Source organism: Muscardinus avellanarius (genome assembly GCF_963383645.1).
Source record: "Muscardinus avellanarius genome assembly, chromosome: 2".
NCBI lineage: Eukaryota > Metazoa > Chordata > Mammalia > Rodentia > Gliridae > Muscardinus > Muscardinus avellanarius.
Window position 1 is genome coordinate 155,981,946 of NC_137787.1, and position 27,383 is coordinate 156,009,328.

Here is a 27,383-nt window from a genome sequence, read left to right on the forward strand (position 1 = left end):
GCTTCGAACATGCGTAATCCTCCTGTCTCCACCTCCCAAGCATGGGGATTACAAGAGTGCGTCACCATGCCCGGCAATAGATTTATTAACCAAATGGAAAACAAAAACATTGTCCATGAAGAGAAATTTACACTTACTCCATGATGAAAAGTGTCTTATAATAGAGTGTATATTGTAACAGAGGATAATGTTAAGGGATGAGTGGAGAACTAAGCAAATTTTGATTGGTTGGGCTGGGCATGGTCTGCACACTTATAATCCCAGTATTTGGGAGACAGACAGGAGGATCCCGGTCAGCCTCAGGTACTTAGTGAGGCCTTCTGCAACTTAGTGAGACCCTGTTTCAAAACAAAGAATAAGAAATTAGGCTGGGGGTATAGCTCAGAGGTAGAATGTACCTGGGTTCAATACTCCGCACCACACACACACAAACACACACACACACACACACACACACACACACACACACACAAATTGATTGGTTGGGCTTAAAAAAAAAAGGCAGGTTTTTTTTTTTTGGTTTGTTTTTTAGTTTAAAAATGTACAGAAAAAAAAAGATGTAATTTTCCAAGTTAGAAGCAATGTTCCTTTGGAGATAAGAGAGATTACGCTCTGGGAAGTTGACTGACCTGGTATCACGAAAGCAGGGTCTGAAAAAATAGTCACTCTCAAGCCCTCAACTGTAGGACTCAATAGTGCATGACACTGCTGTTTGCACTGTCCTGGCTCTGAGAACTCTGCCTAATATATATCCATTTTAAATGCCTGTTGCCTACTAGAATGTAAGGTGTAAGGGCAGAATATATATTTCTTCTGTTTCCTGCTGTCTCCCCTGTCTAGTAGCCTACAATGATTGAGTCTATGCTAAATATTTGTTGAAGAAAAGTTCTCATAGGAAGAAATTTTTCACAATTACAGGAATAACTCAGTTAACAAAGAATTAATTTTGATGCCTAGGTACACACACATACGTATACGTATGTATGTATACATACATTTATTTTGGCAAAAACTTAAAAATCACAAAGGCGTCCTGAGAATGTCTTTCAAAATAATAGCTAAGTATGATTAGTGCCTAAACATAAATATCACTGACTATTGACAATATTAAAAGCATCAGAAAATAAAAATGAAAACAAATTTCAGAAATGAGACTCCCAGATTCTTAGAACTAAATCTATGGGCTTAGTACCAAATAAAGGGGGGTGGGGAGGAGTAGGACTGACTCATTTTGATTCAAGGGAATGATGGGATATGTTCTCTCCTTTACAGCTATTCAACCCCCAAGCCTTGCTCAGACGCTTCAGGCACAGGCCACCTCTGATTTTTTCATGAAGTAATAAAGATGGCTTGTTTTCAGAGTTAGTCTATTCCCTAAATATGGCTTAATTGTCCATGTTAACAAGAGAATTTGTTTTTACTTTCCCCAAGGAAATAACCTAACCATTATGGTGTCACTGTATTTCATACCCTAATGCCAGGTCTACTCTGTTAAATTCATCCCCCATTCTGATTAAAAAGGCTTTATATTGTAGATACAAAATCAATGTCCTAAAGCTATTTTGGACATCATCCACCCAGTCATAAAAGTGTCCTCCATGTTTCCCTACACACAATCTACTACAAAGCCCTATTGATTCTATCTTTAAACGGTCTTTCAAATATATCTTGTCTCTTCTTTCTTAGTATATCTTACTTAGTTCATCCAATCCTTTTCCATTTAACTCCTACAAAATTGCAACAGGCTTTTAATTGGTCTTCCTTCTTTTAGCTCCCCACATCCTTTATTTCGTCTGCATTTTTGCCACGAAGCCATCTTTTTAAAAGCAAACCATGACACTTCCCTGCTTCATACTCTTGGAGGGTGCCTACAGGATGAGGCAGAAATCCAAAGCATAGCAGACTTTCTCTACTTCCAATTTAGCCAAATCTCTTCCCACAGTTGTACCCAAAGTTCATGCCAGACCTGTTACATTACTTGTTATTGGTCAAAATCCAAATTTCATGCCTCTGTGTCTTAATTTACTCAGCCCATTGGATTCCCATACGTGGAGATTCTAACCCTTCATTTTACTCTGTGTTCATCTGGTATCCACCTACTTCAAAATTCCACATTTCAAAGGACCAATAGAGTTACTTATTTCTGTACTACAGCTCAGATGCCAACTCACCCTTCTTTCACACCCTCCAATGTGGAAGCCAAATGGACCATTCTTAGTATAGAAACTACCCACACAGCAGAGAATGCATACATTTTAAAGTTGTAAATGGAAAAGATACCTCCTTTATATGGAAAAGAGATTAGAAGTGAGGTTGTGTGCCGCGCTGAGGCGCTGAATACTCATTCCAGGTAGAAACGAGACATGAGGAGAACTTCCTATAGCGTCCCAGATAGTGGAAACCAAGAGTGGAATCGTCTTGTGCCCAACATATCAAACAGAAGAGAAAGCCAAACCCACTGGTCTCAAGGCTGCAGACTTCCCCACAAGCAGCTGAATGCTGTGGATGGAACAGTTACTTCCTATGGGTCCTAGCTAGGAAGGGGGGAAAAGTCCACAGAGGAACAGTGCAATGTCAAGTGAATATTTCTGAAAATCACCAACATCACAGAGCCAACCTCAGAGAAATTAAACAGAATTCCTGGGTTACCACTTAAGGACAAATCAGTCACCACCTCTACCAAAAGCAGACCGGAGAAATCAACTTAATGTATGGCTGTTGTTTCAAACCTAGTTAGAACTAAACCAGGAAGATCATTAATGCCTAGAAGGTTGCCCAAGTCTGCTTTTAAACTTAGGATCTGTCTTAAGAAGAAGAGAGAATGAGGAAAGAAATTTCAAACATAAACAAATGAACTCTACAAAGAAATTATTAAACACACACACACAGAGGCAGAGAGAGAATACAGTGACTAAGTTCTTTACCACTAGGTATGCTGGTGGCTTAGAAATAGTTGGGAAATGGGGTGGAAATTGGGGAAGGGCTAAATGAGTGATATGTGCATGTATGTCTCTACCATCTTGTACCCCATTAGAATGTATGACTATAATGCACCAATAAAAATAAACTAATTAGTTTTTCACTTTGTGGAAAAAATAGTTATATCTTTGCACACATGAGTTGGCTCTTATGACTATAAAATTTTTATTAGTTACCTAATATTACAGCAAATAAAATTGACGTTTGTCATATATTGCCCTAGAATTGGGCCAACTTAGGTGGGTGTGTACAAATATAACATGTACAGATGAGGGAATTTTGTCCCACTAGTTAATTCCATAAATATTTTTTAAATGCTTGCATATAGCATTCAGAAATTCTATGCTCAGTATCAGCCAATATCATGGTTTAGGAAGCAGCACGTTTTCAGATTGCAGTGTTGTGTACCTTAACGTGCTGGAACGGTGAGATCAGTGAGAACATAGTATCACCCATGGCTTCTTAGGCCAGTTTCTTTCAACATCCCATGGAAAAGGTCTCTAAAGGCTTCAGCCATGTAGAGGGAGAACAGAATCGGGGGTTTTCTCAAGAATATAGGAGATTTCTAGGTATTATCACTAGTATTTTTATCCAACAAAGCTAAAACACATAATGTAATCAACAGTCATAGCAGAATGACAAGGTAATCTGTTCAAATACTTAATAGACTTATTTGCTACTTACCTAATAAAAATATTACATGCATTCAGGAAATAAGGAGTGACCAGTATCAGAGAACACTTTTGAGGGGGGTAAAGAGCATCACTGGCCCATTACAAACAAATAATGAAGGACAACGTTTTCCTTACACAGGAATCCAGCAGAGTGCACAGTCTAAATAGTATTGTGAATGTCCACTGGAAATCAGAGATCATAACTGCAACTGAGCACTAGCAGGATCAATACTTCTACAATGCCTCTGAAATGCGGTAGAAAAAATACCTTTTTCTTAGTTCTGAGTCTTTGAATCTAATCCTCTTCATTCTCAAACAATCTTCCTGACTTTCTAACAGTTGAAAGGTTTCTTGCAGATAGGTTAAAAAGAGGAATTGTTAAATAATTAGACTCCCAACTAATTGTCAGTCAGAGACTAAGAGATAGAGTGACTTTGTAGGGAAACAGCTTCCTAAAGCATTGATCCTTCCTGCAACACGAATTGTAGCCATGGAATCTCTGACTCAGCATCAATTTGATGAAAATATTTCTATTTTTCAAGAGTTCCTGCCTAATAGTGCTAATCATTTGAAAATAAACATTCCAAGGATGGCAGTGAACTAAAGTTACTGTCACTTCTACCCATTCATGATAATTGTTATTGGCAGTTTTATGGTGACAATTCACTCTAGCCCGGCAATAGTTTCACAAGAATTGCTTGTTCCCAAAATGGTCAGCCATCTATTTCTGTTACTACACTAGTCTGTCATATTCTTCCTGCCTTGGGGCATTACAGCCTGTGTTAAGGCTGCCCTCAATGTTAACTCTGTTAATATTATGTTGCTTCTAATTTCTTGAAGAACATTGGATATTTGAGGAAGGAAGCCATCCAGGAAACAATATTTTAAAATCCTATTACAAAATAATGCCTAATTTCATCTAAACACTAATGCCTATTTATGCCATTTACAAGTAGCATATTAATATTCAATTTCTCTGGATAATTTTCCCAGTCTGCCCCAGGGTATATTTATACATCTTCAGAAGCCAAATACTATTGAGTTCTTTTTTACTTCTTTGAAATAATGACTTTAGACCTTTGTACAACTTTCAAGACTAGTTTCAGCACTAAGTGAATGGATTTCCTTCCACTTTAAGGACTGAATGTCAGAATGACCAAAAATAGGAAGAGAAAAGAGAAAGCCTATTAATAAAGAAATAAAAAACCCTACTCCACCTATAACCTTTTGACACATTTGATATTTTCATCTCAAAAGATATACAAACAATGGTAAAGAAATGCTGAGGCTACAAGCTGGAATAAAAGAAAGAAAGCACAATGGTTGTGTGAGATTTGACACTGAAACAATCAGCAGCTCAGGTGCTTGTGAGCATTTCAAAAGTTCAGTGGCACAACTTTCCATTTTCAATAGAATCCAAAAGTCAGACAATCCTCTGCAGTCAGAAATACCAAGTCGGAATTTGCACTTACAATTATTTTGAATTATTAATATTTTTATTCAATTACTAAATTCCCTATTGTTCAACACAAAGGGGCCATTTTGCAAACGCATGCTTTTGGGGACACAGAAAGCCAAGAAAAAATAGAAGAGTTCAATGTCTTAGAATATTCTATGTCTTAGAATAGTTTTTTTTTTTCATTCTATGTCTTAAAAAGTCAAACTCTATGAATTAACTATGTAGCTCACTTGCCCATTTTTTGATTGTTTTTTTTCCTTAAAGCTGAGTTTCTTGAGTTCTTTGTATATTCTAGATATTAGGAGCCAGTAATTTTTTTCTAAAATGTGCAAGATAGCAAATATGTGGTTTGTTCATAACTACCCATATGCATTTGTAACAAAGGTAGCCACAGACATTAAGTAATAGATGTGGCTGTTTTCCAATCAAACTACTTAAAAACAGAGGTACAGGCTAGTTTGGTGCTTACTGTAGTTCGAGCTACATCTGCCTGTAGTTTGATGCATCTGCCTGTAGTTTAAGCTACATCTGAGCTACAGCTAATAGAAATTACAAAATATTAAGAACACAAAATAGAAAAAAGTGCCTTTTGACCAGTTAAGTATTTATCAATCATTTGACCAATCTTAATGAGTTTCATTATTCTGTGATATCAACTATTTGCAACACAGTGCTAGTCTCAGGAAACAAAGAATGTGTATAAGACCAAGTCTTGAATGAAGTGATTCCATTAGAAGCCTAAAATTAAAACAAATGAAAAACTGGGTGTGGTGGTGTACACTTATAATCCCAGCATTTGGGAGGCTGAGACTTGAGGATTGTGGTTTGCGGACAGCCTCAGCTACTTAGTGAGGCCTTTTGCAACTCAGTGAGACCTGGTTTCAAAATAAAAAATAAAAAATAGGGCAGGGGGTGTAGCTCAGAGGTCGAATGCCCCTTGGTTCCATCCTCAGACCCACATAAAAAAAAAAAAAAAAAAAAAAAAAAAAAAAAAAAAAACCTCCCACAAAAACAAAAAAATAAAATGAATATAAGCAAATATTTCATATGTACATTATATGGCAAAAATAAGGGTTAATAAAAGTGAATTATTTAATATCTAGTATAAATATTCTGTGAAGACAATTTGGAGAATGTGAAAACTGAACTGAATCATATTTTATAGTCTTCAGACAATTAAGAATTTGGGGAAGGATATTTAACACCAAAAAAAAAAAAAAAAAAAAGGAAACCACCAGAAATCTAAACAATGAGAAATGATTGTGCTTGAGATATAATGGATGATACAACAGGTGCATGAGAAACAGAAATCATTAATAAGTACACATTCATAGCCTGCAACCTCTATGGTCAAAAATGTTTTACAATATAGCATTTTTCAGATGGTAGAGGGCAGTATAGAAAAGTAGAATGAGGTATACATATACTGTATAACCATAACATACCCCATGCAACCTGGGCAGTATCCATTTAATTAAACTTCTTCCATGAAGATTCAAATTCTATGGGACCTCTTATCAGTTCAGATTAGGTTTGACATTAAAGTCACTTAAAAGTTTTCAGTTTTCAGAGCATTTTGTACTTCTAAATTGCAAAAGGGCTATAGACATATTATTGGAATTAGCTGGAATGAGGGCAAAAGCAATCGTGTGTGTGTGTGTGTGTGTGTGTGTGTGTGTGTGATTGTTACTGTACTTTCTGATTAGTTGTTACAGTTTTTGATTGGTATCAGTAAGTGTGAGGCTTTGGTGATGCTATATTGCATATTTCATATATTTTTTTTGAAAGTCGTATACTATGACGGTGCTATCCAGGTTCAAATGTCTATCTTTCTATACTTTTAAAACAACTGAAAGTCTTTGGAGGCCTCTTTATCTTAAGGTAAGTGCTAAAATAGAAATTTATATGATGTTTAAAGTTATGAATTATATAATATAAATAGAACAAATTTCTTCAGATGTAAGAAGGTTTATAGTTAAGTCTAAAAACAAGACCATATTCATTTTCTCTCTGAAATTAGAAATAATATAATTTTCCACCAAACCTAATAATTCCACTCGGGACTGGTAATCCAGTGTGGAAGAGCTAGTCAGGACAATAATACATTGCTTCAGCAACTGCACACCATGTAAATGGGCACTGACCAGGGGCAGGAGCTAGCTAAGGAACATTCAGTGTTGTATACAAAGAGGTCACCATGGTTGAGTCTTCAAGAAGATAAACAGAGTTGATGTTATCAAAGTTAGAGAGTTCTCCATATTGGGGTAAAATCGAAATGATTCACTGGTATTTTTGCCTTAGTATACAAGCAGCATGAATATCTGCTTGGTAACAGAAAAGTTATAAGGGATAATAAAGATATTTTTGATGAAATTCCTAGAACTAATCCATGCTACATAATATTTTGCCCCAAAGAATGTTTATAACTATTATTTAATCTTTTATTCAACAAATCGGAGTCTATTTTCTATTCAGCATATAGTTATAACACCCAGAAGGCAATGAAAAAAAATTGAAATGAGCAGAAAACCAATTAGTATGTATCACAAAGATGCTTACCAATGTATGACAGAGGTAACTGCCCTTCTGCCCCAATTTATCTACATCATTCTTTGTTAAAGATAGGAGGAGAGAATCATTGTTTCAAGAGATTTTCAGCTAAATAATCCTAAGAGCATCATCTTCTTTTTTTTTTTGGCGAGTCTGGGGATGGAACCCAGAGGCATTTGACCTCCGAGCTACACCCCATGGCCATGTTTTTTTTTTTATTCTTTATTTTGAAACAGGGTCTCACTGAGTTGCAGAAGGCCTCATTAAGTAGCTGAGGCTGTCCGCGAACCGCAATCCTTCAGACTCAGCCTCCCAAATGCTGGGATTACAAGCGTGCGCCACCACGTCCGGCGGGCATCATCTTCTCATTTCTCTTTTCTGAGTTTTGTTGGAAGAAAAAATAGGTTGGTGTATGGGCCTTGTCTAGGTACACAGAAAAACGTGCATATGTATATTTATGTATTTGCACATGCACACAGGTTAAACTAAGGATTTTCCAATTGAAATTGTGACTTTCAAATAAAAGAGTACCCTTGATACCACTCACGTAGTAGAATTCCAATGTCTCAATATCAAAAGGGAAACTCACTGCATTGCAGAGTTGGAGGAGGTAGAGAGGGTGCATGCAGGGTGGAGAAACACATGTGTTTGAGAAAAGCATTTTGAGTGTTTCTATCTCTTCTTAAATCTACTCTACTGCAAATTATCTGGTCTCTCAACTTCTGAGTTAAACATGGAAAAGGCTGGAGACATTTCCATCCCTGCACCACCCAAAGACTATTGCACACTGGCAACACTGTTGGGTTGACAATTATTCAGACCATTGGAGAGATCTTCCTGTAATAAAGGGGCTGGGTGTTGCTGATGTTATCCTCCTGGTCCTTGGCATGAGATAAATAAAATTTTGGACATCAAAGTGGAATTTGAGCCAGAAGAGGAAAACATTCATAATTTTGGCATTCACCTAAAACTTGCATATCCAACAAAAAGACTTCCTAGCTTGGAGCTACTTATGGTTATGACTCTTTACAACCAGCTCATCTCAATGTTCTTCAGGTCTGGTCATATATTCTAATATGTGTAAGCTAAGGAATAATTAGGATAGCAGAGGGACTCTAGATAATGGAGGAGAAGCCTCAATGGAGCCAGAAAGGTGGTTTAAGGGAAAAACTGAGGTTCAGTAATGGAAATACTATCATTGACTATGTATACATATGTGAATATACCAACATCGATCTTAGTACTTTGTATTGGTAAGGGTGAAAATGGGTAGGTGGGGGGCCCACCAAGTGCTGTATGTCACTGTCAACATGATTTACATTATCATGTGAGACTATAATGCACCAATAAAAGCACAATATAACAACAACAACAAAAACACTGGTTATGGTACCAAAGAGAAGGTTGTCTCTCTCACCAAAGGATTCCAGAGAACATATACGTATAGTTTAATGTTAGTTACCAACTACTAATAATTGTTCTGACTTATCTACCATGTACTATGGTTAAATCATCAGGGGTAAAGGAATGGTAGCACAATAGTTAAAATGATGATCTTTAGTTATAAGACTCGATTTACTGCTTCACTGCTTGCTAAGCCCATGATTATGTGCACTAAATTCTCTGATAGTTTCATGAAGTGATAAGCATTACATGAAAAACATATGCAGAGCTTGGCAAACAACATGTAATTATTACTACTGTTCTATAAAGTATGGAGAAAAGAGAAACACATCCTAGCCAATGCAATTTAATTTGATCTAACTTTCTATACAGAGAAATTATTAAAACTATTTCCTTATTTATATGTATCAATTGCCAATAACCATACAAAACTGAAAGTAATACTGCACAAAAGTAGAAAATGTGCAATTATGGAAAAGAAGTTTTAAATATCTGTAGGACAGGGTAATTGTCAAAGCCTTTCAAAAAGCAAGTACACACATTAATTGCCTATCTGTTGAGATTGGCAGAGACATTCCCAAGTAGTATTTATGTAATATGCATTTCCTCTAAAATGGATGCCTAATTGCTTAGTTATTCTAAATTGCAGAATGGAAAACAAAGGAGCAGTTTTGGCCATGTGGGTAAACAACAAATTTCTAAAAGCTAATTATCTCTTTATTTAATAGACTGAAGTTGCACCAAATGAGACATTTAAGTCTAATAAATAATGCACAAATTGTAACCTAAAGACTAAAATATAGGAGCTGCTCATATAGTTTTTATTGCTCCATTAAATAAGCTCTTATTTACTTCCCCCACAAAACATAATTACATAACACAGAGTCCATTTCGAGGCCATTCTGATGTGCTATTTAAAAATTATGTGAATCAGCTTACATACTCTGGAAGTCTTAAAGCATAATATTTGAATTCTATTATCAAATGCCCTATTTGTTTCCATGATTAAGAAACAGAAATGGAGTTTAGAAAAAAATTGTACATAATCACATAAAATCATTATTCCCATTTGTCTTTCTAGAAATGATTACACATAAGGGTAGTTTTGTACTTTAAAGACTAGCATCCATGCATCCCAGTTTTTCCATGATGTTTAATGCCTTACATATTTTCTAAATTAAAATAATTTAAATTTAACCATCATCTTTACACAATTTATTCAAAATTCACATGCCAATTTACATGCCAGTTTTTTAATGTAATAAATACCAAATCATTCCCTGGAAATAGCCAAAACTGTATATGTACTAAGAAAACTTGAGGATCACTTAAAAACATAGAAAAAACATTTTTTTAACAGATTCTGTGCATTTTTAGTTTTGGAGCTCAAAATGTTTTTTATAATGCTTCATTTTTTTTGGAGAAAACTTAGGCCATTATTCATCTTTATTTTCATTATATTAAATCAACTTCTGATATGATGGCATAATATAAATAACAGAAGATATGAAGAGTTGCCTATTCTCTTACTAAAGCCAACTTATGATTTATAACGGGTAAGAAAGAAGAGACTTAATTCCTATACTACCACAAGTAGTAATACAAGAATTTCTACGTTTGTGAAAAACTCAATTCTTATTTACAAGGTAAAATACCAAAGTCATAAAAACCTATGAAAGGAAGCTCTCTGTGGTTTATGCGCAATTATGGAAAATAAGTTTTAAATATCTATACAGGACAGGGGAATTGTAAAAGCCTTTATAAAATCAAGTACACATGTTGTTTGCACATCTGTTGAGACTGTCAGAGATATTCCCAAGTAGTATTTATATAAATATGAGAGTTGTGGGAAGATTTTTCTCATCTACTATCATTTAAAGATGTGTGTTCGGCACACAAGAACAAAAGTTCCTGTCTCAGAGAGGTAACAAAACACTTATGTATATTTAGTTATTTACCCTTCCATATGTGTGTGTGTATCCCATCTATGATAATTTGAAGGTCATATTTGGGAAGAGATAGCAAATACAACTTTTACAAAATAATGCAACAGGTCATATATGACAAGCTGTATGGTGAAATATAAAGCAGGATATTTTTTTAAAATGTTTAAAAATTAGCCTGGCATGGTGGCGCACGCTTGTAATCCCCACACTTGGGAGGCGGAGACACGAGGATCGCGTAGGCTCGAAGCCAGCCGCGCTGTCATAGGAGACCCTGTTTCAAAAATATAAAATAGGTCTGGGAATGTAGCCTGGAGGTAGAAGGGCTTCCAGGAACCCCAGAACCCCCCAAAAAATTGTTTAAAAATTATATTCACACGTATTTGAAAACTTTGGATTAAGAAATAATGTTCTCAAAATAAAATTATCCTAAAGAAAAACAAACCATTTATTAACCTCAATTGTTGGTTAAATATTAGAGCAGTTTTGTTCAAATTCAGACATAGACCTTATACTTATATGCTATAAACTATATATCATATATATGAATGATTAAGGAAGAATGGCATAAGTGAAGCACAGTCATATTATGAATAACTAAAGCTAGAAATGAAGTAGATAAGAAATTTGTAAACTACTTTCTACACTTGAAGGTGATAAAAATATTGCAAAAATATTATAGGAAAAAATGAAATAATATATTTCACAAAGTAATAAGCTAAATTAGGAAGGTATTTAAAAGTAAATAGTATTGTGTAAGGAACTACCATGTAAATATGAAAAGGTTAAGAATACAATTTACAAGGGAAACAAACACGCTATGACTACTCACAAGAACTCCAATTTCAGTTGCACTCAAGGAAATACAATTTAAGATAATAAAAACTAATCTATTAAATTTGCAAAATATCTCAAAAATGATGTGTTGAAAGTCGGGGAAAACAGAAAATTTTTGAAAATTAATTTGGCAATATGCATCAAAAGTCTTAATGTACACAATGAAATTTTACTCAGCCATAAAGAAAAACACAATCACATCATTTTCAGGGAAATGGATGGAACTGGAGGACATTATGCTAAGTGAAATTAGTCAGTCACAAAAAAATAAGAAATCAGATGCTCTCCCTAATATGCAAAAGCTAGGGAGAAATGGGTCATAGGAGGAACTCTAGTTGAAGAAGGAGATAGTATAGATGAGTAAATAAGGCGACCTGAGGGATGGGAGGGGTAAGAGGAAAATTCTCTAATGCACATGATGTAGTTTAACAAACATATCAAAGTCAATCACTAAGCCAAGCATGAGAAGGAGGGAAAAAGAGGGCATAAAGTAGGAACTAGGTAAGGGCTAATTGGGTGGTGTATGCATGTATGTCTCCACCATCTTGTATCTCATTAAGATATATGACTACAATGCACCAATAAAAAAATATTTTAAAAGCCAAAAAAATTCTTAATATCTATTCTTGTGTGTGTTGCTAGGGATCCAACTCAGAGTCTTGCAAGTGCTCTATCACTGACCTACTCCCCAGGTCTGTATTTATCCTTTCTATTCTATAGCCTAACAATTATATCTTCTAATTATTTATGAATAAATATCTTGATCGCATTGAAAAGTGACTTTTTTTCATTGACTTGATTATTGAATGATGTAACAAATTGAATGTGACATAGTCAGTGGATTCAATTACATAGATATTAAGAATACTGATTAAGAATATCGTGAACTTTCAGAAAGTTCAGCAAAATAATGCAAGACATTAACTTGCTTATTCACTAGGACTGTAAGGAAATTAATGTGCAAAATGTTAACAATGATTCATGGAATAGAAAGATTAAGCCTAGCATTCTTTGGATCTACTATATTTTAGGTGCTTTCTACAATGTAAAATTACATTTAAATTGGAAGAATAAAATAAACTCTTAAAAATGAAACTTTCAAGAGAAGTAACAAATTTATGTTTCAACATTATTAAGATTCCATTGGAAGTCTTATTCAATTTTTTTTTATCCTATCAAGTTTCATCTTTCCAAGTTGATTTAACAGAGAAATTCTAGGAGGCACTGCGTATTAATAGGCCCTTGGGCAAAACCCCCTAACAATGGAACAGATTTAACAACTAGTAACTCACGCAGATAATTTTCTTCCAATATAACATGGAAAAAAAATGTTCAAATAACAGAACATTCTATAAATTAGGCTGTAGAAGGTTATTTTAAAATTATTCTATATGGATATTTTTAAAAATCAAGTGTAAACGTTCCCAATTTTCATTTTTGTTAATACTTAAAGATATTTGTGAAGCTGATGTGATGGCACATGCCTGTAATCCCAGTATTTGGGAGGCTGAGACAGGAAGATTTCAAGTTTGAATCCAGCTTCAGCAATATAGTAAAACCTGAGAGAATCCTGTTTTAAAATAATTTTAATTAGCTTTTTCCAAAAACATATTAAAAAATTGAAAATATACAAAAGTAGAGAAGAGAGTAGAGTGAATACACCTTTCTCCCGATGACTTGCTATACATCGATTCAACTATATGACCATCTACATTCATATCACTACAGCTGATTTTGACTTAAATCCCAGATATCATGTCTTTTTTTTTTTTTTTCCAATACTGGTGATGAAAGCCAGGGGCATTTTACCTCTGAGCTATACACCCAGCCCTATTTAAAAAAAAAAATTCTTTTTAGTTTTGAAACAGTCTCACTGGGTTGTGAAGGGCCTTGCTAAGTAGCTGAGGCTGTGTACAAAGCGATATCCTCTGGTCTCAGCCTCCCGAATGCTGGGATTACAAGCATGGGACACCACACCCAGGCATCTTTTATAATCTGAAATTTCAGTATGAGTTTCTAAATAATACTTTGGGACATATTGACAATAGTATCATCAATTTTATTTATTTATTTATTTATTATTTATTTATTTATTTATTTATTTATTTATTTCAGTACTGGGGATTGAAACCAGGGGCAGTCTACCTCAGAGCTATGTATTCAGCCATAGTTATTTAGTGGTACTTGCGGTGGAACCCAGGGAATTCTACCTCCGAGGTATACTCCTGGCCCTATTTTTTATTCTTTATTTTCAAATAGGGTTTCACTGAATTACAAAGAACCTCACAAAGTAAATGAGGCTGTCTGTGAACCATGATCCTCCTGTTTCAGCCTCCTGAATGCTGGGATTACAAATGTGCACCACCATGCCTGGTTTATTCTATTTTTGTGTGTATGTGGTACTGGGGATGGAATCCAGGGGCATTTTACCTCTGAGCTAAACCCCCAGCCCTCAGTTTTTTTCTTCTTTATTTTGAAACAGTGTCTCACTAACTTGTGGAGGTCCTCACTAAGTAGCTGAGGCTAGCCACAAACCTGTGATCCTCCTGTCTCAGCCTCCAAGTACTGGGATTTAAAGTGTGTGCCACCACACCGGGTTCAACATTATTTTTTTTTTTTTGGTGGGTGTGGGGATTGAACTCAGGGGCTTTTGACCACTGAGCTTCACCACCTGCCCTATTTTTTATTCTTTATTTTGAAACAGTCTCACTAAGTAGCTGAGGCTGTCCATGAACCTCGATCCTCTTGTCTTAGCCTCCCTAATGCTAGGATTACAAGTGTGAGCCATCAGGCCTAGCTCAACATCATCATTTCTAATGAAAAATAAGTCTTCAATTTTTTAGACTGCTTTTCCTATAAGTTATCTGTTAAGATTGGGTACATGTAAGTTACATATATTGCAATTGGTTTGTATATGTCTTATGATGATGGGGTTTGAACACAAGGCCTCCTTCACACTAAGTAAAAGCTCACCTCTGAGAAATAAACCTTTTTTTTTTTTTAGAGGGATGAGGATATTGGGAATTGAGCTCAGGGGCGTTCTACCTCTAAAGGATACCCCTGGTTTGCTTTCTTTCTTTTTCTTTCTTCTTTCTCTCTTTCCTTCCTTCCTTCCTTCCATTTTTTATTTATTTAGCTTTGAAACAGGGTCTCACTAGGTTACTGAAACTCTGGGGATATTATGGAGGCTGTTTTCAAACTGTGACCCTCCTATCTTAGCCTCCCAAGTACTGGAATTAAAGGCCAGTACCACCATGCCTGGCTTTCCAGCTCACTCTTAACTCTCTTAATCATACCAACCTCCCATTTCTTTTTACCTTCTCAAGGAATAGTTTGCTGAAGAAACCAGGTTATACGTCCTATAAAATGTACCAGAGTAATTTTCCTATAGTTATAAATTAACTGAGATACATCATTACAAAAAGGTTATCAAAGTAAGAGTGAAAGTTGTACTAAAACCTAGGGTATGCCAGAGCAACTTCTTATGACCAATATTATAGTGAAGCCAGCACTTGTTAGAAAACTAAAGGGAGGAAAGCCCACAAGAAGAGGTGCCATGGCTCAATTGCAAAGACAATTCTCTTTTTTACCAAGTATGTTAAAAACCAATGAATTAATTTATATAAATCTTAAGCATATGAAACCTAAATAGCAAATTTTGTCATACTCACCAGTCTTCATTTCCAGTAAGTGTTTCTTCTTTTGCTGGCGTTCAAGTCTTTCTTTCTCCGCTAATTCTTTAGCTATCCTGGCACGTTTTTCTTTTTCCTCTGCTTCTCTCTTTTTGATATTCTCCTTTATGGCTTGCTGTTACAAATAAAATTTGAAAAATGATCAGTTTTAACCAGTGAGTCCACAAGAAAATGGAAAATTATCAACCTGAAATTATACTCAAGGTAAATCCAGGACTGAGTACCTTTTTTAGATAATGGTTAGTTCTTATATTAGCAACAGTCTTTTAAAAGATATGCACATAAGCCCATGTTAAATATATTATATATCTATAAATACACTGTAATGTTTAAAACACCTGCATCTAAGTGGAATTAACTCACTAAAAGAGAAGGGAAGACAGAAACTAAAAATAAAGCATTTAATTCACAAATCAAATCTGCTTGCCTATGTATTTTTTTTAAGTATCTTGAAACTGTATTTGCATCTTCCATGCTTCTCCTTGAAGTAACTTATTTAGTATTAGGAAAATAATTGAAGAAATGATACAAAAGATCCTAAATCTTATTGGTGATCTTATGTTATAATGAATTTGTTAATTTTTCTCATAAAATGAGAAATGTCATAAAGATAACCAAATATTTAATGTTCCAAAGTAGGATTGTCTGTTCATTGAAGACAATAAACTTGTCAATAAAAAGAAAATATCAATATGTGATTAGTCAATATATTTCTAGTTTTACACAAAATCAAGAAATGCTTTTTGTGGCATTAGGGAGAATTTTAAGTAAACATAAATTTTCTAAGACCAGTCTCATGGTACCATATTACAAAATCTTACAGAGATTGTATTTTAATTAAAAGCCAATGAAACCAAACAGGTTATCATATTAATCACTAATGATATTAAAACATGCATAAATAGACTATTACTAACTAGGTTCTTTGGATGACTTTCATTTCCTCTTTGCTAGCATATTTTCTTTTTAATCTCAAAGATAATGCAAGTTCTTCATTAGAAATCACATAATAAAGTTTAATATTCTTTGTCAAACAATAAAGGTAAAAGGAAAAAAAGGAAGAACAAAAAGCATAGAGTCCAGGGAATATTGACTCATCCAGCCAGCCATCATCACATACTTACTGAGAGGCTAAATTTTAAGAATGGGGAAGGTGGTTACATTCTATGTAACAGGATAGGGCAGGAGGTAGAGGAAATAAATATTTATATAATATTTTTAGAAGTGCAAGGATATATATATATATATATATATATATATATATATATACATATATTTGATTCAAGCTAAATTTTAAATGTGAAGGAGGTATCTAGATGATCATCTGGGCTAGGAACCTAAAAGGCAAAGGGAAGAGCTAATTTCTAGGCTACAGGACAATCTGAGATATAGAAGAAAAGTATATTGGTAATGAGGTCAGGAAGGTAAGCAGAGGCCTGATGACTTAGGGTCTTCTAGGCCAAGACATGGTAGTTGAGTTCTCTTTGAATATTTGAGAGAAATAGAGCCTGGCGTGGTGACACACACTTGTAATCCCAGCATTTGGGAGGCAGAGGCGGGAGGATCACCGATTTGCAGACAGCTTCAGCTATTTAGTGAGGTTCTTCGCAACTCAGTGAGACCCTGTTTCAAAATAAAGAATAAAAAATTGGGCAGGGGGCATAGCTCAGAGGTCAAATGCCCCTGGGTTCTATCCCCAGACCCGCAAAAAACAAACAATATATTAGAGAAATAGACATTTCCCAGCAGGTGACCTTGAAAATAAGCAGTCTAAGATACAAGTACTAACCATGCATCTTTGTTCCAAACTATCTTTTCAAAGGTTATCTGGCTCTCTTTAAACTGCCCTATGGGAATCTGGGCTCAAGATCTACAAAATCATTTATTTTGGCTAATGTTATTGCTATGAGTAGTACATTATTGTCTCTGACCACAGAGTCTTTTATTGTCTACCATCATCCACTGAAAATACAGGAGCTTAACCTCCTTGCCTGCCAATAGGCATACTTTCAGAGTTCTTGACATATACTGCTATTATCATTAAGCTCTAAAACACCAGCTACAATACTAGATGCTTTCATATGCAATCTTTTCAAAACTGATACTGAATTCTGTATCACCTATTTTAACAGTGAATGGTTAAATACTTGTTTACTGCAATGTAAGTAGTAAGAGGCATTAAGTCGCATGATTACAAACTAGTGTCTGTCCACCACATTGTTTCATATTATGGTCACATATTTTAACTGCTAGCTGGAAGACAATGGCTGCTGTAAAAATCAATACATGCTAGGAAGGTGGGGAAGGTGGCACAAAAGTGATTTTGAAGATAAATTGTGTGTATGTGTGTTAAACAAATCAAGCAGCAACATGCTAGTTGACAGAAGAGCTCATGTGTTCCATGCATTTATGTATAAGGGAGACGAGTTAAGAATAGATTGTGATGGAGAAAAATATAAGCAAATATTCTGTAGTCAAAATTGTACTTCTCACTTAAGAAAAATGAATAAAAAGAATCTGCAATATATACATAATATATCATGCGGCTTATTTATGGATTTTATTAACTTATAAAATTCTCTGATGTAAATCTTTCACTTTTATGACTGAATACATTTCACTCTGAACATTTAATAGGCCATCTATTACCAGATATAATTGCCACTCCCTTTTAGAATTCCATCGAGTAGTAACAATTCAAAATTTACTCTCCAGGATCTATAAAAGCAATGTTTACCTTTAAAAATAAGGTCTGAAGTAGTTATCAACACTGTTTTGTTTGGGGGGGAAATGCACTATTGATTTTCATTTAAAAGTCTACCTAATTTAAAACTTATCCTATTCTGATGTTATAACTATTAGGAACTTCAGCTAGAAAAATGTCAATAGATAGCATAGAAGTAGTATTTAGTATGCGACTAATATCCTAGTTCAAACAGTAATTTGGAATTGTTTTATATGCTAAAAGTTAAAGAAAGTAGAAAATGAACAAATAATATTTTAGATATAATTGTTTTTTAGTCATTTCAATCCTAAACTAGCAGTCAGGAAGGAAATTAAGGGTGAGTGTAAACCATAAATATAGCTGGCTACAAGGCACTGATTTTTTTTTTTTTAATTATCCTTGACTGGGTTTTCTATTTAATCAACTGGCAAATACATTTTGCTATCACTGATGATTTTCAGCTAAGTAATGTCAAAGTTATTCTTTGGATAGTCTTTCCCAGACAAACACTAGTATATGCCCTTCTATAAAATATGTGCAGGTGTATAGATCCACATAAGTGATCACAGAAGGGTTCAAAACTTTAGCCATGTTTTGACTGTTCATTTAAAAGACAATCAATAACAGATTTCTAAGGCTCAAATATTTTTATAACAAGTTGTAAAATACCTACATAACAACAAATGGGCATAGTAACAAAAATATATTATGAAAATATATAGACATGTGGGTATATGTGTATTCTGGAAGAATATAAGGGCTCAAACTAATTTCCCCATATAATTTACTTGCCAAAACTATTTTAAATATGTTATATCACTATAGATCATTTTCTTTCCAGAGAAACCAAAATGGCCTAAAGCCAGTAAATTTAAGTGAATATATATGTATGAAACTTAGAAACATCTAGAAGAGAGTGATACTAAGTCATAACTATTATAAACAGTATTAATTTTATAAAATGTTATCTTTGTTAACTATTGTGACTTGAATTTCACTACATACTTGTTTCTAAGATTGATTCATTATTTTTATACATAAATTATATTTCATATTCATTGCCTGTATTATTTTGTAAGTCTCTCAGTGGGATTAGGTTGTTTTCAGTTTGGGGCCATGAAGAATCATGCAGATACAGTTTTGGACACGTGTCTTAGTTCATGTATGTAAGAGTTCTAAAATGGTAGTTCTCATTACTTCATTCCTAAATCAGTTTAGAAATTATTGAAAGCCACTCTTTAAGTGAAAGAGAATAGAAAGCTTTTGAGTGCAATACAAGCAGATCAGGGTAAGTACTATTTATTGAACCTTTTGTTTCTATTCCAAAAATACACATATGTAAATGCTATATCAACCTGTAAAACATTTTATAAAGTTGATCATGCTCAAAAGAGATTGGAGGCCACAGTTCTGTAAGACAGGAGTGGGACTGATGAATAAAACAATGGGCACATTTTCATACTACAGGACAATAAATTATTTCAAAGTGTTTATGCTTATGTACACTCCTACCATCAGTGTGTAATCGAAGCCTACACACTTAAAGCTGTCCTCACAAGTCTCCTTAACATGTTTCCATTTTCCTCTATATATGATATCACATCATGTTTCCAGTCAGTCCTTCTATCATTAGTAATTAGTGCAAGCATCTCTTCACTTATTTATAAAACACTTCCATTTCTTATTTTGGGAATTGCATTTTCATATAGCTTATGTTTCCATTAGATTATCTTTTTGTTAATGATTAGTATTGTCGGGGCCCACTCGGCTGGAACGAGGTGGCACCCAGGCTTGTTGCCAGCGTGGACTCAAGATGGCGCCTGGGCTTGCAGCCAAGTCACGAGGCTCACGAGGCTGGCGGTGCCCTGAGCCTGCGCAGTGAGCCCTATCAGGCACCTTATGGATGATTAGTGACGCAGCACCTTGAGCTACCACCTGCCCGCCCAGGAGAAGGTTGAAAATGCGCATGCCCTAGCGGGGAAGAGAGGAGGTTTGGTGGAGTGATGAGGGAGGGGATAGAAGACTGATGTTGTTTTTACCTGAGAGGGCGTTGAGAGAGCATTAAAGAGGAAGGAGCTTCATCAACAGAGTCGGCGTTCGTGTGTCTCTTCCCTAGGCTCTGCTGGTCAGAGCCCTAGGGACGCGACAAGTATGTCTCTAAATATTCTTGATAACAAAACTTTTATCAGTTTTATGTTTTATAAACATAATCCCAGATTATAACTGTCACTGTATTTAATACTGTGCTTCAGTAAACAGAACTATTTCTAACTGTTTATAACTTACTTAAAATCTGTTTTCCTTCATTGTGGGCTGAGTTTTTATCTTAAGCTATCTTTCCATACAGTAAAGACAGATATTGCCCATGTTTTCTTCATAAAGTTTTTTTTTTTTTTTTTTTTTAATGGTACTGGAGATTGAACCCAGGGGCATTCTACCACTGAGCTCCACCCCCAGGCCTAATTTTTATTTATTTTGAAACAGGGTCTTACTAACTTGCAGAGAGGCTAAGTAGCTGAGGATTGCTGCCAACCTAAGATCATCCTGTCTCACTCTCTCAAATACTGAAATACAAGCTTGTATGACCATACCTGGCTTCTTCATAGTTTTAATGTTGCTCTTCAAATTTCAGTAACTTCTTTGTATAAAATCAATGCCTTTGAATAGTATGAAGTGGCGATCCAAATCAATTATTTTGCTTATTCTTTTCCCATTTACATGCAAAGTGATCTCTTCTGAGTTTTAAGTGGTATTTAGAGGCAGGTTTAGTCCATTTCACCAATTTGTCTATATTTGCAACTATAATGCTTTCTTATCATAGATTACAACTTTTTTCCCCAGTAGAGTCTTCAATATTCTTGGCATTTGCTTTCCTGTTATTTTAGAATATACTTGCTAAGGTTCTATAAAAAATACTACTAAAATTTTAAACAACTGATTTTGCAGATTAGTGCAGAGATTAATATATGTATAATTTCCAGTATCTATTAGCATGCTCATTTCAAAGACATCCAATAACCCAGTTTTTAATTGACTTGTGTCCAAAAATCTTAATTTTTCATGCATATCTTAGATATTTTTGCAATGTTTACTCTATTATCCTTCTAGTGCTACTGTAAATACCTTAAAATTACTATTTTGTAAATAATATATAACATATATTATTTGTGCCATTTTTCTTATTTTCAATACCTTTCCTATACTTTCCTTTCTTATTGAGAAGAGCACTATACCAAAAGCTTAATTTCTTACTATTCTTTATACTGTTACTTTCCTGCTTGTGTTATTTTACTGTATTGGCTAAGAGTTACATTCCTATTAGATTAAGAGGGTACCGGTCATTCCTAGTTTTCTATTGAAGGATAAAAAATTCAATTAGTTTTTCTTGTTTTAAAATCAGTAGTTGGACTTTATCAAATGATTTTTTGAACCTATTGAGAAAATCCTCATTTTTCCTTTACTCTGTAGGCAAAAAAAATATATTTATGAATATTCCAATATTAAGCTACACAATTCTGGGATGAACTAAAATTGCACAGAAGAAATTTATCTTTGTGAAGACTTTAAATTCTCTATTCATGTGGAATTGTTTCATTAAAACTTGGTGAAAGTCACTTGTAAAACTTTCTATGACATTTAATTTTTTTAGAGAACTAAAAAAGTTATTAAATTAAAAATTAGTTATAGAAGTACTCAAGTTTTCTACCTCCTTTAAATATATTTCAGTGTTTATTTCCTCTAGGAATTTATCTAGTTCATCAAAACTTTTCTCTTTCTGGTCTCCAATTTGTATAGTATGCTCTCTTTACTATCATCTGTATTTTTGTTTTTTACAGTATCTTCCTTTTCATGATTAATCTTCTGAGAAATGTTTTCTGATTAACTTTTCAAAATATCATTTTGGCTTTTAAAATTGTCTCCTTTTCCTTCATTAACTGATTAATTTCCCTATTTTCTCTAATTTCTCTTATTCTTATTTTCTGAAGTCAAATGCTTAACTTGTTCATTTTCAATTTTTTAAACTTAGTCGTATTCCTAAGTATTTGGGGGGATATTGTGAGTAGAAATGTTTTCTGGATTTTGTAGAGAATTTATGGTTGGCATACAGAGAAGCTTCTGATTTTTTAAGATTGATTTTGTATCCAAACACTGCTGAATTTATTGATCAATACTGAAAGCCTTTTGGATGAGCTTATTTGGGCTTCTTAGTATCATATCATCTGCAAATATAGTTTCAGTTCTTTTCCTATTTGAAGAAAATCTTTTTTCTTCTCTTGTCTTATTGTTCTGGCTAGGGTCTCAAATACTACATCAAAAAGAGTGGTGATAGTGTACATCCTTGTCTTGTTCCTGTTTTTAAGGGAAACTCAGGTTTTTTTCCCATTTAAAATGACATTGGCTATGGGCCTATTGTATATTGCCTTTATGATGTTGAGATATGTTCTATTCCAATTCTCTGCAGTGTTTTTAACATGAATGGGTATTGGATTTTGTAGAATATTTTTTCATTATTTTAAAGGATCATGTGATTTTTATCCTTAGTTCTGATTATGTGGTAAATTACATGGATTGTTTTTTATATGCTGAACCAGCCTTACATCCTGGGGATGAATCCAACTTGGTCATGGTGTATAATTTTCTTGATGTGATTTTGAATATGTGTTGCTAGTATTTATTTATTTATTTATTTATTTATTTATTTATTTATTTTATTTATTTATTTTTGGTGGTACTGGGGTTCCTGGAAGCCCTTCTACCTCCGGGCTACACTCCCAGACCTCTTTTTACATTTTATATTTGGAAACAGGGTCTCCTAAGCCAGCGCGCCCGGCTGGCTTCAAACCTGCGCAATCCTCCTGTCTCTGCCTCCCAAGCGGGGATTACAAGCGTGCGCCACCACGCCCGGCTAAGCTAGTATTTATTTAATTGCCTTTGCAACCCTTGTTAAAAGAGCTTGGGCCTACTCGATATTTATCCACTCCTCTTTTGGTAATAAAATACCCAATAGTTCTATGGGCATATTACCCCTGGAATAAATATTACATGTCTGTATTGCTAGTATTTTGTTTAGAAGTTTTGCTTCTAAGTTTATCAACAATATTGGTCTATAGTTTTCCTTTCCTGAGCTATATTTGAAAAGCCTATACAAGGAAATTATGAAGCACTAAAAAAATAAAGACCATAGAAGATAGAAAGACCTCCCATGATCTTAGATAACCAGAATAAATATATTCAAAAGGGTCATTCTTCCAAAAGTGGTTTACAGATTCAATGGAATACTCATTAAATTACCAAGGTCATTCCTCACAGATACGGAAAAGTCCGTCCTTATATTCATTTGGAACAACAAACTGAGAATAGCCAAAATGGTTCTCAGCAACAAGAACCATGCAGGAGACAGAACAATACCTGACTTCAAACTATGCTATAGAGCCAAAGTAATAAAAACAGCATGGTATTGGAATAAAAGTAGACAGAACAATAGAGCAGAATACAAGACTCAAAAACAAATTCACATATTTACAGCAATTGGTTTTTTGACAAAGGGCCCAAAACCTTACACTAGGAGAAAAAAAAAAAAAGAAAAAAAAAAGAGCTTAACAAACATTGTTGGAAAACCTGGCCAGAAAAAAAACAAAAACAAACAAATAAAAAAAAACACAGTTTCTCAAACTGTACTAGAGTAAATTCAAGATCAAAGACCTAAAAATTAGGCCAGAGACCTTGCAGCTTCTTGAAGAGAGCATGGGACCAACAGTTCAACACACAAACAAGGTAAGAATGTCCTCGACAATACATTGAAGGCACAAGCAATTACAATGAGGATCAATACACGGGATTGTGTTAAATTAAAGAGCATCTGTACAATAAAGGAAAGTATCAAGAACCTCAACAAAGAGATGATAGAAAGGGAGAATATTTTGGCCAGCTACTCCTCTAATAGAGGACCAATACCTAAATACAAAGAGGACTCAAGAAACTCATTTCCAAAAAAACTTAAAAAAAATAACCCAATTAAAAATGGACAAGTGAACTAAACAGACAATTCACAAAAGAAAATACTAATGACAAATACATGTATGAAAAATGTTCAACATCATTAGCAATTAGAGATGCAAATCAAAACTACCCTCAGATTTCACCTAACTCCAATCAGAATAGCAATCATTAAAAACACAATGCTAAGTGCTGGTGAGGATGTGGAGAAGTTGGAACCCTGATACATTGCTGGTGGGATATAGTGCATGTATTTTGGAAAACTGTGGAGGATTCTCAGAAGAATGGAAATGAACCTATGATATGGCCCAGCTATACCACTCCTGGATATAAACCCAAAAGAATGAAAAGCAAACTACAAGAGTAATGTATATATATTTATAACTGCACAATTCACAATTGTCAAGCTATGGAAACAGCTGAGACGTCCATCAACAGATGAATGGATTACAAAAACTATGGGATACGTAAACAATGGAATTTTATTAAGCTACAAAATACAAAATTCCTTGTCATTTGTAGGGAATTGGATGGAACTAAAGAATATTATGCTAAATGAGAATTAGTCACAAAAAGTGAAAAGTTGGATGTTCTCCCTAATATGTGGAAAATTAGGGAGAAGAGGGGACATAGGAGGAACTCCAGAGAAGAAACCTTCGATGAGTGGAGGCAACCTAAGGGAGATGGGAGGGGTGAAGAGGGAAACACCTCAACGGACATGCTGTACATACACAAAGTTATCACTGTGCTGAGCATGAGAAGGATGGGAGAGGGAGGGAGTAGGTTGGGATCTAGGGGAAGACTCAATGAGTGCTGTGGGCATGTATGCCTCTAGTACCTTGAACTTCAGTAAAATATATTACACTACACTAATAAAATGTAAGCACTACAACATGCCTTTCCCTTTGCCACCTTTACTGCATCTTCCAAATTTTGAGGATATTTTTGACATTGTTTGGATCTAAATTTTCTTTTGTGACTTCATTCTTAAGAGGTAATGTATTTTAGAATTTTCAAATAGCCTAATTCTGCCATTGTTTTATAGTTTTTGCTGGGCACCTCATATCAGAAGAACGGTTATTTTTTTTATCTTTGTGAGGATACTAATATTATCTGGCTTCTACTTTTCACTAATGAGAGGTAATATGTAGCCATTTGTATTGGGGGATCATATATTTTCTCTGGCTCATTAAAGGTTTTGGTGGTATTCTATAGTTTATGATTTTTAAAATTGAGTTTAATTTTATCTATTTTTGTAGTTTGCAGTTACTGTTACATGGATTCTTGATATGAAAATTTTTTAGTCATGGTTTTGAATCTTGCCTTTAATTCAATCTCTTCAGAATATTCCTTGGGACTTAAATTACAAAAAGGGATCAGCTTTTCATCCTGCTCTACATGTTTCCTTTTTACGTTTATTATTTTTTATGGTGCTGGGGCATCAACCCAGGGCCTCATACATGTGAGGAAGGTACTCTACCACTGAGCTACATCTCAGCTAATAGATGTTTCTTAAATTATTTTTTACTCTAATCACATTATCTCTAGGGATTGCAATCTGGACCACTTATTTAGATCTACTATACAATTTAGCATTTTTCTTACTGGAATATAATCAGCTCTTCAATTTACTGTTAATTTTAATCATCATACTTTCGTTTCCATGAATTCTACTATGTTCTTACAAAGCTGCTTGGTCCTTTTTATTTTTTAATACTTTTTGTTTCTACCTTTATCTCTTTAATTTCCTTGAACAAAATTGTAAATCTACACCTAAAATGAGGTCTATATCTAGAGCACTGGATTTTTTCCCCTGGTCTGTTCACCACACAATTCTTTCCTTATTTGCTGAGTGATTGGGAGAGTTCTTAGTAAATTTGTCAGAATTTTGTGGTCCTAAATTGTAATTGTTTTCCTTCACAGAACTTCTAATGTATTTCTGTAAATATCCAGGGATCACATCTATCCGGCATAAATTCATTTCCTCTTGTCCCAGGCTTGTTATAAAAGTTTTATTCAATATACTCACGCTGGACTAAGCCATAGTCTCAGCCTTGACATTCTAGGCCAAGCTTAGCTTTCCTCATGGTGGACATTCAGATTTCAACTTTGTGCTTTTCTTTTTGATACTTTTTTGCCTGAGGACATTTTCCTTTTTACAAAATAGCCACAGTTAAAACTAGTTCCCAGCCAAGAGTGGCACACCCCTGTAATCCTAACATTCGGGAGGCTGACTGGAGGTCTTCAGTTCTGGTGAGCCTCAAATACTTAGTGAGGCTCTTTGCAACTCAGTGAGACCTTGTTTCAAAATAAATAAAAAAGAAGGCTGGGGGTGTAGCTTGGAGTAGAATGACCCTAGGTTCCATTCCCAGTACTGAAAAAAAAAGTTTTCCCTATTCTGATGGGTTAGATCTTTAAGAGTTCCTACTAAACCATATCATAATAAGCAAAGTCCTCAAAAATATATATTTTAATGAGGTAAATAAAGCAGCTATATATTTATATGTATATTTATACTTTATACATGTGTTTTAGAAGCCACATGTAAATGAGGGTAATTGGACAAGTATATAAAATCAATTCTTAGCAAAGAACTCACCAAAATATGTTACCTTGAAAATTAAAGAAGTCTTAAAATAATTATATATAGAGAATACAATAAAATAGCAAGAGGTAGAAATCTAAAGTCACTGTTTAAAGTAACTGGCACTAAAGAATTCTCACTATGCCACACAGTATACTCTTCTGTAAAATGGAAAAAATAGTAAATTATATTTAGGGATATATTAGGAAGTGAGTTAATTCATATATATGACTGATTAATTGCCTGGCATATAATAAATGAAAAGGATTATCAGGTGTCACAAACACATATATCCAGTGAAAATACAAGGAAGAACAACTTTCTAGCCTCTATCAATTATATATGCTTCTTTCAAGCATATGGGGGAGTGCCAATTTTCAGAGCTCCTATGATAATATAAATGCTTTCTATTCAGAAATTTTGGAATAAGATGGTACATTAAGTTGATTGGGAGTTAAGTGGATGCATCCAATACAGACTGGATTACTTGGCAGGGAATGTATAATGGTGAAATATGGAAGGCAAGATGTAGTTCTCAA

General features: G+C 34.4%; 1 protein-coding gene across 4 annotated transcripts in view; it reads right to left on the reverse strand.

The window, feature by feature from the left end:
- DIAPH3 (diaphanous related formin 3) overlaps positions 1–27,383 on the reverse strand; it is a gene marked incomplete at both ends in the record, with an annotated part of 500,946 nt that overhangs the window by 141,299 nt on the left and 332,264 nt on the right. For all 4 annotated transcript variants that reach the window (XM_080719970.1, XM_080719969.1, XM_080719968.1 and 1 more), the window contains one exon: positions 15,518–15,653. In XM_080719970.1, coding sequence (XP_080576096.1) covers positions 15,518–15,653 — 136 coding nt within the window. The remainder of the gene's footprint in view (positions 1–15,517; positions 15,654–27,383) is intronic.